The sequence below is a fragment of the Anas platyrhynchos genome, chromosome 9 (assembly GCF_047663525.1).
Source record: "Anas platyrhynchos isolate ZD024472 breed Pekin duck chromosome 9, IASCAAS_PekinDuck_T2T, whole genome shotgun sequence".
NCBI lineage: Eukaryota > Metazoa > Chordata > Aves > Anseriformes > Anatidae > Anas > Anas platyrhynchos.
In genome coordinates, this window is record NC_092595.1 from 10,409,464 (window position 1) to 10,420,455 (window position 10,992).

General features: G+C 63.6%; 1 protein-coding gene across 1 annotated transcript; it reads left to right on the forward strand.

Annotated features, from left to right (window-relative positions):
• Window positions 1-6,693: 6,693 nt before the first annotated feature.
• Window positions 6,694-9,205, forward strand: SLC51A (solute carrier family 51 member A). Its single transcript, XM_027464153.3, has 9 exons — window positions 6,694-6,968; window positions 7,122-7,216; window positions 7,454-7,608; window positions 7,715-7,788; window positions 7,875-8,033; window positions 8,113-8,224; window positions 8,308-8,454; window positions 8,588-8,693; window positions 8,811-9,205. Exons 1-9 carry the CDS (start codon window positions 6,934-6,936, stop codon window positions 8,945-8,947), a joined length of 1,020 nt encoding a protein of 339 aa, XP_027319954.2. The 5' UTR covers window positions 6,694-6,933; the 3' UTR covers window positions 8,948-9,205.
• The last annotated feature ends 1,787 nt before the right edge of the window (window positions 9,206-10,992 follow it).

A 10,992-nucleotide genomic window follows, 5' to 3' on the forward strand; every position in this document is an offset into this window, starting at 1 on the left:
AGGCACCCGCAGGGGGCTGCGGGGCTGGGGGCCCCCCCGACAAGTGCACAAACAAGCTCAGGATGCGAGCACAATAGCCAGGGACGGGGCTTTGAAAATCAGGGGGACGCAGCGTGGCTGTCCCGGGGCGCATCAAAGGCCCCGTCTTGAGCTTGCGGCTCCCCAGCAGCCCCCGTGTTTGATCGCCGCCGGCCTGGCCCCAGCTGGCCGGGGGGCTGGGGCGGTGGGAAGCGGAAAGGGAAAAGGCAGCAGTGGGGAGAGGGCAGGCACGGGGCCGGGATGCAGCCCCCAGGGTCCTGGGCTCCACGTCACGGGTTTCTCATGAGCTCCCTCGGTCCCTCTTTGTTCTGGCTCTCCCTGATCCGTATCTCGAGCACAAGCACACTGCCCCTCTCTTCCCCACTTCCCCGCATCTCCGGGCAGGCATCTCGGTCCTTTTCCAAAGTGCTTTGTGTGCCGTTTCACTCTGCAATTGCCACAGCCAGGAGCATTGTTTTTATTTTTATATTTTTATTTTATTTTATTTTCCCTTGCAGATTTGGTGGGCTGAGTCCTAGAAAGCCCCGGAGCTGCTCGGCACCTGCCACCCCCTGCACCATCACCCTGACACCCCAGCCTGTTTATTGCATCCTGCTATGCCAGCTGAGCCTCTCTCCCAGCAGCAGTCCTGTGAAAGTCCCTCCTTGTTTATTCCCAAAAGGGACTGGGAAGGAGCTGGAAAGCCCGGAAAAGTTTCCCCTCTGATTTTCTCTGCAGTGTGTGCGCTCGCTGCACCGCGGGGACGGCACAGCCACCCTGCCCGGCACAGCCCCGCCGAGATAAGGGAGCGCTTGGCTCCGGGGATTAGCCCTGCCTGCTGCTCTGCTCTTTTATTTATGCATTTATTCCTTTATTTATGCATTTATTGGCAAAAGGGGAGCCCGAAGGGGGGGAAAAACAACAACAGAGGGGGAAACTGCACCCTGCTGTGCACTGCCGGCCGGCGTGGCAGAGGGAAATTGTCCCCAGGGGGACAATGTTCGAAAGCAGAGAGGGGGGATTTTTAATTGGGGTGGGATTAGCAGGGAGAGGGGGAGCTTTCTGCCTTCCTGCTAATTGCCCCTTATCTGCGGCTGCGAAACCTGCTGCTGGCTGCCTGCCTGGCTGCGCTGGGGCCCAGGCGAGCTGCGGGGCGGGTTGGTAGGTTTGTTTGTGGGGTTATTTGCAGGTTTATTTGTGGGTTTATTTGTGGGGTTAGTTGCAACCTGGCTGGTCCAACGTGGTGCCTCTGACCAGGGCGCTGGCTCGAGCTGCTCGCTGGAGCCTGCCACGCTGTTTTCCCCGGGGCGCGCAAAGCCAGTCGGCACCTCAAGGGCAAATCTTTGGCTGGAGAAGGGGCGCACGCTGCTGGAAAACCTGAGATAAGCAGCCCCGCTGCCCGGCCAAATTGCTGACCTTCCAGGGTGTGCTGTTCTGCCCTGCAACAGCCCTGGGCGCCTGCCCAGCGCACGTTCTGCCAGGGACGGGGGTGCTGAAGGAAAATGTCTGCAGCCAGCACGGCCTCGCCTGTCCTGCAGGCCTCCCTTGAGATGCACACCCAGCAGGGCAGGACCCCGTGCGGTGGGCAAAGCTGACTTTACCCTACAGGGAAAAAATATCTCAGCTTGTATTTTTGTTTCTGCGCGGCCTGAAAGCTGAAGCAACTAAAAAACCACTCCAAAACCAGAAAAAAAAAACAACTTCCCCGCTCCTTCCCCAGCCATGAGCAGTCTGGTGTTCTGCCCTCCTCCGTTTTAGTCATCCTTGTCCCGTAAAGAACTGCCCATGGGGACCGTGTCCAGCACCGGCCTCTCCCTCAGCACAGCCCGGGGGCTGCTGAGCCCGTTGTGGGCGCAGGCACCCCCAGGCTCCTTGCCCTGCCTCCACCGCAGCCGGCCGGGCGCAGTTGTGTCTTTTATCAGCCGTGTGCCTCGTGAAAGCGCCCTGCTTTGCTCCTGCACGTCCCAGCTGCTCCGAGCAGCTGCTTCATTCATTACCCAGCTCAGCCAAAGGGGCGAGCACCGATGCTGCACGACCAGCACCGCTCACGGAGGAGCAGGGTCCCGCTCCCTGCTTGGATGCGCTGCTCCGAGCCCCCCCGGGTGGGCACCCACCCCTGGTGCAGGGCAGCAGCACCCAGGACGAGCGGTGCCGGGCGTCCTGCTGCACCCCAGGAGGGGCAGGGATGTGCTCACACCCACACAGCCCTACGAGTACGGGCGCATACACACCTACGTGCCTGCGCCCACGCAGCTCCGGGTGCCCCCACCCTCCCCGCCCCGTCTCCTCCTCGGTGCAGGGTGCTGCCAGGGCCCCCTTCGCCTGCAGGCACGAGGCGAGGGTTTAGGGGGCAGCCAGGAAATTCCTGGCGCGGTGTCCCCGCGGGACAGACGGGGCAGGATGGGCAGGAGCAGAGCTCCTCTTCCCTAAAGACGCCGCGTGTGTGTGTGCTGGCTCCCTGGGAGAATAGTTTGGGGTTTGAGGTGTGCCTTTTCCCAAGCCTCAGCGTTTTCACCTGCAAGCTCCTCGCGAGAGGCAGACGGGTAGGAAAATAAACTCCGGACCAAAGAAAACTCCCGGAGCCCACGCACAGTGTGCTTTCACCCCGTCACGCTCAGAGTGCAAACATCAGCAGTGACGTGCAGTGTTTTAGGTGGCCGCAGGAGAAGAAAGCCCCTCTGTTTTCAGACAAGGTGCCTTTTCACGCCACAGGAACCCGCTGCGGTTGAGCCGGCGCTGCAGCAGATGCTGGGCGCGGGGAGGAAGCAGCGCCCAAGCGTGTTGACGGCGGCGCTTCCTCAGGATCCCCTGGCCGGGCTGGGGACCGACGCCGTCCGTTCGTCCCCTTTGAAGGTGACAAAGCCCCTGCCCGCCCCGGTGAGCCCTGCCGATCGGCTGCATCCGCTCCGGCCGAGCGTGGCACCGCTGGACGTGGCTCTGCTGGGAGGAAGAGCAAAGAAAAAAGCAGCCCAGAGCTGCTCAGCAGAAGACGGAGCTGGGGAGGTTATGGGGTGCCCCAAGGGCGCCTGCTCAGGGCCACCTCTGGAGCAGCACGGCCGGCACCTCATGGAGCACTGCTCCGGGAAGTGTGATTGAGGTTGGGGCTGGGTCGATAACCGTGCCGGGCACACCCCCTGGGTATTTATGCATGGGGTAATGCCCCGTGCGTTACACAGCCATGGAGGCTCCCTTCTGTGCACGGCTTTCCTGAGACCGGACACAGGGCCAAACATTTATTTCGTTCCACCTGAGCCGAGCGCTGGGGACGGGGACACCGAGGGCGGGAGCGGCGGCACCGGGAGGGGTTTTCCATCTCACGGGGACCGCTCCCCGCTGCCAAAGGGTGATCTGAGGGGGGGCTGCTGCCCTGCCGGGGGTCCCCACCTCCAGCCGCACAGCTCTGGGGCTCCTATCTCCAGGGCACTGCTGCTCCCACCCTGCCGGCCGCCTCCTTCCAGGGGCGATCTGTGGGGCGCACCCCGCGCTTATCTGCGGGCCAGCCGCAGGCAGGGCTCCCCTGCGGCACTATCAGCGGGGTGGCTGCGGCCTCGGGGCCAGGGGGACACAGCCCCATCCCTCCTGTGCTGGGGCCAGCCCCAGGGGCACGGCCACGGCCCCGCTCTGCCCCTCACACGGCGATGCTCCTGGGGACAGGGCTCTGTCCTGGTGTCCCCCCGCAGCCTGGCAGCGAGCGTGCCAACGCCAGGAGCTCCGGCGTTGCGTTGCAGCAGGGCACGCGATGGCAAACTGCAGCCTCAACCTGCCTCGCCTTGCTGCCAGCAGGATCCAGCCCCCCGGCCTCTCGCCGTCGGGTTTCCTCTTGGCGATGCTCATGGGGTGCGGGGGAGGCCAGGCGGGGCCGGCACCCTGGGAAAGGCTTTCCTGTCCCTTTCTCAAGTCCGGCCACCGCCACGCTTTATTTGTTTCTCTTGAGCCGCGTCCACCCTCCTGCTTCCAGCGTCTCCGTGGGGTGCTGCCGGCACGCTGGAGGAGCTGAATGGGGTCAGCAGCTCCCCCTAAAACCCTGGTACGGGGGTGCCGGGGCTGTGTGGCCGACACAACGACAGCACAGGGCAGGAGAGCTCGGGCTGAAGATGTTTATTGCCCGTTTGTGCAGCCGGAGCTCAGCCTGAAGGAGCAGTGCATGTCCCTCGGTGTGCGGGGTGGTGCGGGGAGCCGGCGCGGGTGCAGCGGGACATCCTCACTGCTTGGTGTCCCTGCCATCCGCCACACCCCGAGGCGCTGGGGGGGAGAGGAGAGCAGGGAGACAAGAGCATTTTGGCCTCCTGACAGCTCTCAGCAGGGCTCTGTGAGGGACATCAGCTGGGACAAGCAGCCAAAGCCACCAGGAAGGTGGCACGCAGCCCCCGGGGGCGAGCACAGCTGCTGGCCCCCCGCGGGTTCCCCAGGAGCTGGGCCAGCAGCTCCGGCCGCAGCCCCGGGCAGTTGGAGATGGGCGGAAAACCACCCCCAAACCCCATGCAAATATTTGCATTTCCAGAGCTTTTCCAAGTATTGGGGAACGCTGACCAAGCAGCCGTGTGGGCGATGCAGACATGCCGAAAGGGGTCCGATCGGCTTTTTTTGGGCAGGGTTTCAAAGGTCAAGCGCTTCTGTTTAAAGAAAGAAAAAGCTAACCAAGCAGAGAGGGTTTGCCCGCACACCATGCCCCCTCCAGCAGCTCCTCGGAGCACAGCACCCACCACGATGCCCGTGGCACTGGGTTCCCTGAGCCTTAAATTGCCAGGGCCTGGCGGGGCGAATGGCTCTGCTGGGTGCTCCGTTTTCCTTCCCCATCTAAGGGATTTTTTGGCAGGAAAGGGGAATCCCGGTGCAGTCCTCAGGGGAGCTGGTCAGCCCTACAGCACCCTGGGGCTGTGAGGAGTGCCCTGGCTGGGTTTGAAGCGATGGGGCTGGCCCAAAACCTCACCTGGTCCTGTGCCAGGAGGCGGGTGCTCACCTGCCTTTGGCTCCTGCCCGTCCTGCCTGCCCTTGCCTGCAGCAGCAGCCTGTGGGGACACGGGGGATGACGGAGCCTGGTGGAGCACCCTGTGGCTGTACCTGGCACCGTGTGCTGTGCTCGGGGGACACAGGGAGGCCCAGGACATGAGCAGATTTGGGCAGGGAGCAGTGAGGAAGGTCACGGCGATGCTGCAGAGCCAGGCAGGGACCAGGAGCCAGCCCCACTGCCGGCCCCGGGGCTACGTGCGCCAAGGGGAGCAGGCTCCAGCATGTGCCAGCCCGGGCGGCACCGCGGGGCGTGCAGCACGTGTGTGTGCACGTCAGGGCAGGGCTCGGCCTCTCCAGGCCAAGGGATACGTGCGGCTCTTCCCCAGGGCGATGGGCTCAGGGGGCTGAGCAGAGGGTGGGGGACGCAGGGCAGCGGGACGGTCGTGGTGCAGCGCACTGCGACCCTCAGGGTGCAGGGTGTGGGCAGGGGGGCTGTGGTGCGTGGCACCCCGGGCACCCCATGTCCCTCACCTTCACGTAGCCGTCGCAGTGAGAGCAGTAGATGATGTGCTGCCGGCGGGGACGCTGGCACCTGCACCAGGGCTGCCGAATCGCTGTGCCACAGAGCTGCAGGACGTCCTCCCAGGTCCCTGGTGCGGGCGACACGATGGGGACACCGCTCCCCCCAACCCCCTGCTCTTGTATCCCGCACCCATCCGGGCGCCTCACCTGGCTGGGGGAGCCCCAGGCAGGCGATGCTGAACAGGATGAGGCTGGTGGCAGCCAGGATGGAGATGAGGAAGATGGTGCTGGAGATGGGGAGCAGCAGCAGGACGCGCAGAGCCAGCCAGCTGCACCTGCGGCAGGAGCGAGGGGAGGTCGGGAGCGAGCAGGCAGCGGGGTGCCCAGGCCCAGGGGGAGGTGGGCATGGGGGAAGAAGCAGCTCGGGGATGGCAGAGCTGATGCCCAGCTCCAACATCTGCAGGATGCCGACGTGGAAGGGCGGCTCTGTCACCCCGGGTGGGCAGGATGGGGCTTGGCACGCTGCCGTGGGGCGACTTACGGGCCCAGGAGCAGCAAGCAGAGGCACAGGAGGATGGAGAAGAGAAGGGGGGTGACGGGCTCCATGCTGGGCTGGGCAGCTGCCTGAAATTGGCCTCGCTGGGTGGTTGGCATCCCCTTCTCCTGGCCGCAGCCCAATGCCCCCACGCTGCTCCCACAGCAACCCCCAGAACCCCAGCCCCATGGCAACCGCAGCGGGGTGCTGGGGACGCTTTTGGGGTGCAGGTGGCACCCTGGCTCCTGCAGGACCCCTCTGCCTGAGTGTGGAAGGGCTTGAAGATGTCTGAAATCCCAGTATAAACCAGAGCCTGTGTGCCTCGGGGTGCTGGGGGGGTCACCAGGACCTCACCCCGGTGCTGGCACTGAGTGTGGGTGCAGAGCTGCGGTGCTGAGCAGGGCTGGCCCTGCCCTCTAGCGTCATGGGAGCTGCTCCCCGCGGGGCCCAGCCCCGTGCTGCCACGAGCAGGGCAGGTGCCACCACCGGGAAGGACAGACGGAAGGTGGCAGGCGTGGTGGCACCACCTCGCCCCCAGCCACCGCCGCAGAGGGGGCAGGAGGACGCACGGGGACCCCAGCACCACAGGACCCCCACCCAAACCCATCCGTGGGGTGCCCCAAGGGGCGGGCAGGCGGTGTCACGGCACCACAGGACCCCACACCCTGGGTTTTGGGGACACGCAGGCGCGATGGCACACGGACAGCCGCTCCTCTGGGTCGATAACCGGGCGGCCGAGGGGGTTGTGGGGCCGCCAATGAGTGCATGGAGCTGGTTAAACTTGAACGAGGCGCCCAAGCCTCCCCGAGGTCCCTGCCCTGGGGACTCTGACCCTGTGTAGGATCGGGGAGGGGACGCGGAGGCAGCCGAGCAGCCGCTGGGACAGAGCCGGGAAGCAGCGGGGCAGGATGGATCCCACCATAGAGCTGGCAGATGACCCCAGGTGGGTTGGGGGGACCCTCCCCGTGCTGCTGGGATGCTTCACAGCCACTTTTGGGAGCGGGATTTTGGGTTAAAGGAAGGGAGGGAGGGAGGCGGGGGGACCCCATGGGGCTGGGTGTCCCCGTGTCCCCAGCAGCGCTCCCTTTCTCCGCAGGTTCCCCCGCTCGCTGGTGGAGATGCTGATCGTGAACTTCAGCGTGCCGCCAGCCTGCTTCTCCCTGCCGCCCACCTCCCGGCAGCTGCTGAAGGGTAAGGGGGGAGCGGGCGGTGCAGGGGGAGCCTCCTCCTGTCCCCCTGGGGAGTGGGACAGGGATGAGGTATGGCAGGGGAAAGCAGGGGGCAGCCCCAAGGAAGGGGGGAGGCAACGGGGTGCTGCTGGGGGCTCAGCTCCCACCCCACAGCCCTGCCCAGGGGGGTGCTGGTGCTGTGCCAAAAGGAACAGGGGACAGGACGCGACCAAACCCCTTTCTCGCCCCTCCCCGGCAGAGCTGGACATGGTCCAACTCTCCATCATGGGCCTGGCCACCATCCTGACGCTGGTGTCGGTCGGCATCTACGTGGAAGAGGCCCTCTACCTCACCCACAAGATCCGCTGCCCCATCAAGATGAAGACCCTCCGCTGGAGCAGCTCGGCCCCCACGGTGAGCTGGGGATGGGGGCGGTGGGGTGGGGGGCACCCGAGGGATCTGAGCACCCCCCTGGGGGGACGGGGAGAGGCTGCGTGCCATGCCCACGTCTCCCCCCAAGGTCGTGGCCGTGTTCAGCTGCTTCGGGCTGTGGATCCCGCGCTCCATGATGGTGGTGGAGATGGCCACCACGATGTGAGTAATGCCTGCCCCGGGGAGAGGGGCTGGGGAGCCCACGGGAGCCGAGCGCCTCCTCTCCTCATCCTCTTCTTCCTCGCCAGGTACTTCTCCATCTGCTTCTACCTCCTGATGCTGGTCATGGTGGAGGGCTTTGGGGGCAAGGAGGCGGTGCTCAGCACCCTGAAGGACGTGCCCATGGTGCTCAACACCGGGCCCTGCTGCTGCTGCTGCCCCTGCCTGCCCCGAATCACCATGAGCAGGTGAGGGAGGGCTGGGGCAGAGGAGAACACCCCCGGCATGGAAACCTCGGGGTGCCACCGACCTCTCTCCCCGTGCCAGGAGCAAGCTGCGGTTGCTGATGCTGGGGACTTTCCAGTACGCCTTCTTCAGGACGGCCGCCGTGTTTCTGGGGCTGGTGCTGTCTGCTGACGGGAACTACAACCCCGCTGATGTGAGTGCTGCAGCGTGGGGCCGGGCAGGGTGACGGCTGGTGGCTCTGGCAGCCCAGACGCATTTCCTGCCTTCCCCTCCCAGATCTCGGCGGAGAGCGTGGCGCTCTGGATCAACACCTTCGTCGGTGCCTCCACCCTCTTCGGGCTGTGGTCTCTGGGCATCCTGTTCCGACAGGCCCGGGTGCATCTGGCGGAGCAGAACATCCAGGCCAAGTTCACCTGCTTCCAGGTAAGCCCGAGCACAAGGAGCGATTCACAGCACGGGCTGGAGGTGTGCGGGGACAGGACCTGGTGGTAGCCAAGATCTAGGTCCAGCTGCGGGTGGGAATGGTGTCCTCCCCTCGGGGGTGTTGTGCTTGCAGGTTCTCCTCGTCCTGACAGCGCTGCAGCCTGCCATCTTCAGCATCCTGGCCAACAACGGCAACATCGCCTGCTCGCCGCCCTTCTCCTCCAAGGCCAGGTCGCAGCGTAAGTCGGGAAATGTGGATGGCTCGCTCCTGGCCGAGCACCTCCAGCACACAGCAGGGTACGGACACGGTTGATGAAGGCATCTTCGACCAACCTGTCTCTGTTTCTCGCTTCCAGAGATGAACATGCAGCTGCTAATCCCGCAAACCTTCATCCTGGCGGTGGTGGCGCGGATGTATTACCGCAAGCAGGATGACAAGCCGGGCTACCAGCCCTCCAACGTCACCCCCGCCAGCAGCAACGCCAAGGCGTGAGCAGGGGGAGAGCACAGGAGGGTGCGAGGGGCAGAGCCCGGGGTGCTGCCCGCCCTGCACAGCCACCTCCTCCTCCTCCTGCGGCCCTGGGAAGCTGCTGGGGGCACAGGCAGCAGAAGGGGGAAAGGGCAGGCCAGCGGAGGGGTGACAGGGTCTGAAACCTGAAGGCCATGAGCCAGAGGGAGCTGTGAAGCAGCCGTCCAGCCCCGGGGGGGGCTCTTGTCTTTTTTTTTTTCACTGAATAAAGATAATTCTGTACATGGGTCTCGTGTTGGTTGCTGGGTGCAGATGGTGGGAGGATGGAGCCCAGGGCAGCAGAGCCATGGTGCAGGGCTCACGAGGTGCCCAGCACCCCCCAGCCAAAGCCTCTTCTCCCTCCAAGCACTGCTAAGACAGCACGTGAGGAGGCCACAACGAGTGCTGGCTGGGCTAGAACAGCAGAAGGGACCTGTCACATGATGAGTAAAATGACTTTGCATTTATTCCGCTAAACACAGAAGCCAAAAAACCAACTCCAGAACAAGTAAGACACAGTGGCTGTGCACACAGGCCATACAGACAAACCAGCACGGTGAACACGGATCGGGAAGAGCCAGCCCGAGGTGACAGCACAAGGCCAAGGGTGGGCAGGGGATGGCAGAACGTGGGTGCTGGGGGCAGAGCTCACTGCTGGGCACCACCAAACCAGCACCCTGCTCATCTCCCAGTGCCCCCCAGCACCGCCTCTGGCCGGTGCAACCCTGGGGAAGAGGAGTCAGAGAGCCAAAGCTCCCGACTCCCACTCTTTCATTTCTTTCATCCATTTCAGGGAAAAAGTTCTCTTTCCCATCAAGGCGGGGGGGATAAAAAGTGACTCAAAGCTTTTTGTGGGTGGCTGCGTTCAGAGCGAAACTGCTCAGCTGGGAGACACAGCGGTGAGCAGCTGGGAGACCGTCGGGCTTGACAGGCTGCTGGCAACGGAGCATGACAGGACTTTCTAGGCACCACCAGCAGCGTCGGGCCCCGAAATCTCCTGGTTTTGACAAGCAGCAACAGGCAGGCAAGCAGCAAAATGCAGGACTCGGTCCAATGTTGGACAGCCAGAGCCAGCTCCTTACCTGCGGCAGGCAGGACACCCAGCAGGGAGCCCTGGTGAGCACCGAGCCCTCCCTGAGGGCAGGGATCAAGACACAGGGTTTGTCCCAAAGGCACCGCTACTGCCAGGTGCATTCAGTGCTCCGGCACCTGCCGTGGGTTACAATAAAATCCTGACCCCCTAAAATGTCTTGGTAGGACAGGGCAGAGCTGGAAACGGGGCCAGTCCAGCAATATAGGAGGAAACAAACAAAACTAAAAAGAAAAAAAAATTAAAAAAATAAAAGACCACGTTGGGATTCGAGTGTCCTTTTTAATTTAAGTGCAAGGAGGAAGCAGGGATTATCGGTTACAAGAAACAGCTCTGATACTCCAAGCTACACGTAAAACCACATCTGGCTTCTTCCCAAGCGCCCCGGGGTTGTGCAGAGGCACCAAGAAACACGCAGGGTCTCCACAGAACAAGCCACCATCCAAAACACACCACTGCTACCCAAAATGACAGAACACCGTCGCGTAAGTTGTGGTTAAAACAGCAGGAAGGCTCTGAAGCAGCCTGGCCTTTGCGATCCGCCTGGGGAAAGCGACTCGACACCCCCAGGGAGGGAAGGGAGAAGGAGGGAGGGTGGGGAAAATAGGGAGAGAGACCGCGGGTGGTACAAAATCAGTGCTCCACCACGGTGAATAAGCCAGGTGAGGGAAGGCTGCCTCGTACCAAGGGACCCTTTTTGCTCTCACAGCTTGAAGCCAAGAGCAGCCAGCCTCGCTGTGCACACCCCTGCTGAGAGAGCTCCGAGTGGTGGCTGAGGAATCCCCCAAATTCCCTTTCTCACGCAGGCTCTGGCCTCAGCAGAAGCCCGGAGCGATGAGGTTTCTCTCCTCCGAGACTCTGCCAAGCTCTCTGGGCAGCACGACGGGGGAGCAGCAGGGTAAAAGCCAGCAAGCAGCAGCAGCCCGGGATGCTTCACCTC